Source organism: Belonocnema kinseyi, chromosome 6 (assembly GCF_010883055.1).
Source record: "Belonocnema kinseyi isolate 2016_QV_RU_SX_M_011 chromosome 6, B_treatae_v1, whole genome shotgun sequence".
Classification (NCBI taxonomy): domain Eukaryota; kingdom Metazoa; phylum Arthropoda; class Insecta; order Hymenoptera; family Cynipidae; genus Belonocnema; species Belonocnema kinseyi.
This window is the reverse complement of record NC_046662.1, coordinates 51,171,973-51,178,305: the sequence shown is the minus strand read 5'-3', so window position 1 is coordinate 51,178,305 and position 6,333 is coordinate 51,171,973. Positions and strand designations below refer to the sequence as shown.

Sequence of the window (6,333 nt, the reverse complement as noted above, 5' to 3'; positions counted from 1 at the left end):
GATAAAGCTAATTTACATTAAAAGAAACCTGCCAAAATAATTTACAACGTGAGAAGATTTGAAATTATTTCAAAAACAATGTAGATTTTTAAGGAATTCAACAAAAAATATTTTACTAGCTTACAATTGCTTCAAATGATACAATTATTTTAATTTATTAATTTTTTTAATTTCCAATAATTGTTTTATTTTTTTATTAAAATATTCGAAATATTTGTTCTCTTAGGTCGGAAAGGAAAAACTTTTTGACTGCAAAACCTATAAATTCCAGTATATTTATATAGATATAAATTCTTGTAGTTCTACTTTTTCTTAAATATTTTTAGAAAATTAAAAAAAATGAAATACAGCAATGTACAGAAAAGTAAAAAATTCGCCCGCATATTAAAAAAAAGTATTTCTTTCCCGTATCTTTGGTTCTCACTTATTGCATTTATTTTTAGATTACTGTAATAATGGTTTTATTTTTTTGTACTTTTTTGTGAAAGATTTTCCACAAGGGTTCATTTTAAATACGTGACAATTTTGAGGAATTTTGAATCGATCTCATTCAAAAAATTGAGAAGACCAGACGTAATGAATAAGGGTCCAAATGATCTGTAATATTTGAAATATTTTTTAGGTGGTTATTAAGAAAGAGTAACTAGTTCATAGAATTCGTAAAAGTTTTTTGAAAGAAAGAGGGTGATTATTCTTGAGGAAATGCGATGGGCAGACATCCGGAATTCTGGAATGAGCTTTTATTTTCTCAAATCACGAAACTTCCAAGAATCGAGCTTCGTAATAAGCAGAAACGACACCTAATATGACAGCGGAAATACCCTCTTGTGAAACCAATTCAACCCTTAATAATTTCTGCGTGCGAAACTCGTGAAAAAAGATACCTTAAAATAGAGTATTCTTAGAAAAAAATTCAATATTATTCCTCAATACACAATTTTTAGCTAAATATTTAACCCTAGAAAGAATTGATTCATTTTTTTGTTGCAATACCGCCTCCACTAACAAGTCGAAATTTGTTCAATTTTGAAAATTAAAAAATGTTCCATGATCGCAGAAATTATAACTTTTTAGATAACTATGTTATTATTTTAAAAAGTGACATGCAACGTAACTTAATCACGATTTTTTCAGTAACTTGAAACTTTATTCTTAGCTAATTTGAGTTCATTTTGCGGTTTTTATACACCGAAAGCTCGCTTGTAGTTTAGTGTCGGGGGTTGCCTGCAATAGCCTTGACAACAATTGGGGGGGATCGAAACGTAAACAATGAGGATCGCCTGAAGCATTTTCGATTTCAATGCATAATATTGCGCAATATACTCAACTTAGTATATTATCTCCTACTAAGAAAGTATTTTTTTCTAGTTAAAATATTATCAACTATTATATTTTTCGTTGACAATTAATCTATTTTCTTTGAAAGTTTAACTACTTGGTTGAAAATGCCTGTATTTTATTAAAAATTAAACTATTTTGCCAGAACGTTCACCTAATTTTGTTGTTGTTGAATAAAACCTGGTTTTATTTTAAATAAAAATCTTTTTGGTTAAAATAATATAAACTATTAGATTTTCCTTCGAGAATTCAATCATTTTGGAATGAAATTAATGTATTCTGTAAAAAATGAAACATTTATTTTGTTGTAAAGGAGATTTTTCTTGAAAATTCATATTTTCGATTTGAAAATATAACGGATTTGTGGAAAATTCGTCTTTTTGTCATGAAAATGCAACAATTCAGTGGAAATCTTTTTCTTTCTTGTTTCGAAATTGGACTTTTTCGTTTTAAAATTTATCTCTTCAATAAAAAAATATAGTTTATTTCAATTGAAAATAGAATTATTTTTATAAAAATCGTTTTTTTTTAATTCAACTGTATTCGATATCAATCAAAATCTTTTTTGGTTGAAATATCAACTATTATGTTTTTCGTGGAGAATTAATTTATTTTTGTTCAAAATTAATGCATTTTGTGAAAAAATTCAACTATTTTATTTTGTAAAAAAGTGAATATTTGTTAAAAATTCATATTATTAATTTGAAAATACAGCGGTTTTGTAGAAAATTCGTCTTTTTGGCACGTAAATGCAACAATTCAGTGGAAATATTTTTTCTTTCTTGTTTCAAATTTCGACTTTTTCGTTTGCAAATTAATCTCTTTCAATAAAAACCCCATTTATTTCAGATGAAAGTTTAATTGTTTTGTTCAAAATCGTTTGCTTTTTTTAATTTGACTGTATTCGATTTAAATCAAAATCTTTCTTGGTTGAAATAATATCAAATATTATATTTTTCTTGAACGATTAATTTATTTTCGTTAAAAATTAATGTATTTTGAAAAAAATGCAACGATTTTGATTTGTTGAAAAATGACGTTTTTGTTAAAAATTCAGAATTTTGATTTAAAAAGGCAACTGTTGTGCATTTAGCCTTTTTGGTTTGAAAATTCAACAATTTTGTCGACACATTTTTCTTTCTTCGTTCAAAATTTATTTCTTGGTACAAAAAAATCCAATTTTTTATTTTGTTTTAAAATTTAACTGTTATGGTAGAAAAACTAGCTGGTTAAAAATAAAAATCATTTTTTTTAATTTCTTTTTTTTTGTAAAGGTTTGCCAAAACTTGGATTTGCAGTTTTTAAATTTTTAAAACGTTTAACTTATGCAAATTTAAATACTGGTAATTTTGAAATTGTAGAACCAATACAATTTTTTACCTTTTTTATTAGTTTAAGGTCTGTATCTATAGTAATTAGTAACAAAATCTAAATAATATTACATCTACGAAAACGTGACGATTTATTTCGAATGAAAATGTAAGAAATTTAAATTAGATTAAAATCCAAATTAAAAATCCTATTTAACGACCAATAATCAAATTGATGCAAACTTCTGTTAAAAACAAGAATCCAACTACCAAATTTGGACCACAACGAATAAACAAAAACAAAAAATTCTATTGTAATCTGAAAAAAAATTTCTGACAAAAAAAAGTTTTTCGGAAATAAACAAAAAAAAATAGAAAAAAAATTTTTTCTTTCCTCTTTTTTATTTTTGTCCGAAGTTTTTTTTCAGATTACAATAGAATTTTCTGGTTTTGTTTATTCGTTGTTGTCCAAATTTGGTCGTTGGATTCTTGTTTTTAACAGGAGTTTGCATCAATTTGATTATTGGACGTTAAATAGGATTTTGGATTTTTAATCTAATTGAAATTTCTTACATTTCGATTTTAAATAAATCGTTACGTTTTCTTAGATGTAATATTATTTAGATTTTGTTACTAAATACTATGGATACATACCTTAAACTAATAAAAAAGGTAAAAAATTGTATTGGTTCTGCAATTTAAAAATTACCAGTATTTAAATTTGCATAAGTTAAACGTGTTAAAAATTTAAAAACTGCAAATCCAAGTTTTGAAAATTAGAGAAGTAAACAATTTTTAATAAAAAAGTTAATACATTTTTATTTAAATTTCAAAGTCAACAGTTTTATCAACAAAAATTCCTAGCATTCGTGTTATTTTATATTTTTAAATTAAAATAACTTTTTAACGATGAATAATTCCAGTGAGTTTTAAATGAAAAAATAGCGAAGAAAGTATAAGTTACAAGTTACCTCAAAGTGAACGAAGAACTAGTGTGTGATTAGATAAATTGAAGGTTCTGAAGAAACATATAATTTAAAAATCGAGACATTAAATTTAATCATAGTATTATTTTTATTCAATTATTAGGTATAGTCATTCCTCAATTCATTGAAGATATTCTCTTTTGCGTTTCACTTTTCTTTAGACAGAAGATTTTTTCAATGATCGTTCTTCCATAATTTAAAAACTCTTGCGATATCCAGTAGGCACAAAATTTGGCGACGTCTTTACGACATCGTTACGACATCTTTACGACAACTTTACGACATTCTATGTCCATGTCGTTTCGGTGTCTTTACGATATCGTAAAGACATCGTCAGATCATACGACTTGCTTACAATATCGTAAAGACACCTTAACGACATGGACATAGGATGTCGTAAAGTTGTCGTATAGATGTCGTAAAGTTGTCGTATATATGTCGTAACGATGTTATAAATACGTCGCCAAATTTAGTGCCCACTGGGTATCACGAAAGCTCTACAGAAATATAATAATGAAAAAAAATTGTTTGATCATAATTCATTTTTTTTCTTACAGTCCAGGAACTTCAATTGCAGTGAAAAAACCAACCCGAAAACTTATTTCTGTCGCAAGAACTGTAGCCATTGCGAATGCAGTTTGCAGGAAACATAGACCTTTACCTGGTAATAAATAATAGAATAATCATATCCGTAATTTAAAGAAATCTGGATTATCATTACAGATGATGATTTTTTAAAAAAATTCTTATTTTTCAAGCAGCTAGTTTTTCTACCAAATTTAACGATTTAACTCTTCAAAAAACGGAAAATACTTAGCGTCATTTCAGACTAGATGGAAAAAAATTTTATTCAATTTTTAAAATTAAATTTTGTTTGAAAAAAGATCTAGTCACTTTGCTTCACTGGGAATCGAATCACAGAACTTCCAATTGCTGGTTGGTTGTTTTTATGTTCTGCTATTAGAGAGATCGAAAGAAAAATATTTTTTCAGAAATACATCCTATCTGAAGCTGGGTTTTACATTAATGATTCGAGTAATTTCAAGAAATCTGTATTATCATCATAGATAGTTACAATTAATCAGTGTAGATATCATTCCACGATCCGTAAAATTTAAATCAACACTATCGATCAAGTTAACTCTTCAAATAACAGAAAACACTTAACGTCATTTCAGACTAGATAGATCTAAGCATTAAACATTTTTTAAATTAAACTTTTTCAGAAAAAAAGATCTACTCACTTTGCTTCACTAGAAATCAAACCACAGAACTTTCAATTGCCGGTCGGGTGGTTTTCCGTTAAGCTATTAGAGGGTTCGAAAGAAGAATCTTTTTCAGAAATACACGCTATCTCTAGCCAGGTGTTACATCGATGATACTACTAATTCAAAGAAATCTGTATTTTCATTATAGATATTTTACAATCAATCAGTTTAAATATCATTCCACAATTCGTGAAAATATAAATCAACACTATCGATTAAAGAAACTGTTCAAATGTGAGAAAATACTTAACGTCATTTCAGACTAGATAGGCAATAATTTTATTTGTTTATTTTAACCTAAACTTTTTCTGAAAAAAGATCTACTCTCCTCGCTCCACTGGGAATCGAGCCACCGAACTTCTGAAATCACCTGAAGCATTTTCTGTTACTTGAGGAGCAAACTGGATCGATAGTGTTGATTCCTATTTTCACGGATTTTGGTATTATATCTACGCTGATTCATGACAGCTGTTTCTGATGATAATTCAGATTCCTTTAAATTACTCGTATCATAAATGTAAAACCTGGCTTGAAATAGCGTCTATTTTTGAAGAAAGATTCTTGTTTCGATCTCTTTATAGCTTAACGGAAAAGCACCCAACCAGCAATTGGAAGTTCTGTAGTCTGATTCCCAGTGGATCAGAGTAAAAATTTAATTTTATATTCATATGAAATATATTTCTATTTTTAATAAACTAGTTATTTCTTGTTTTTCCAGACGGTGTAAATTTTCAACAACAAAAAATTAATGGAAATCTTGAATATTTTTAATGTGCCTACTACATAGGTCCAAATAAAATGAACTTATTAACATAAGTTCTGTTAAAAAATCACAAAGTATATATGTAAGCAGCAGTGAATGCAAAATGTTAATTCCAGGAAGATTAACTTTTTTCAAAAATTTCATTAAAATAAATGTTATGAAACGATTGAACAATACATAATAATCGCTTTGATTTCATTCGAATTGATTTCTAACTTATAAAAAATTATTCAGGTGACTGGTGTTGTGAAACTCGGAAACTATTAGTGATATCAAGATCTGCTTTGCGCAGGAATTTAGTGCTAAATAAGTGCTCTGGATTTATGCTTTGCAAAAAATCCGGGCACTTTCTTTTTACCAAAAACGTGTAGTGGTTCTGGCTTCAGGTGACTGGTGTTGTGAAACTCGGAAATTTCTACGCAAAGCAGATCTTGATATCACTAATAGTTTCCGAGTTTCACAACACCAGTCACCTGAAGCCAGCATTACCACACGTTTTTGGTAAAAAAAATGCCCAGATTTTTTTCATTGCACAAATCCAGAGCATTTAATTACCACTAAATTCCTGCGCAAAGCAGATCTTGATACCACTAATAGTTTCCGAGTTTCGCATACCAGAGTCACCTGAAGCCAGCATTACTACATGTTTTTGGCCAAAATTACCGAGC

General features: G+C 27.8%; 1 protein-coding gene across 1 annotated transcript in view; it reads left to right on the top strand.

The window, feature by feature from the left end:
• LOC117174744 (inactive ubiquitin carboxyl-terminal hydrolase MINDY-4B) overlaps nt 1-6,333 on the top strand; it is an 80,782-nt gene that overhangs the window by 6,732 nt on the left and 67,717 nt on the right. The window contains exon 2 of the mRNA XM_033364083.1: nt 4,192-4,298. Coding sequence (XP_033219974.1) covers nt 4,192-4,298 — 107 coding nt within the window. The remainder of the gene's footprint in view (nt 1-4,191; nt 4,299-6,333) is intronic.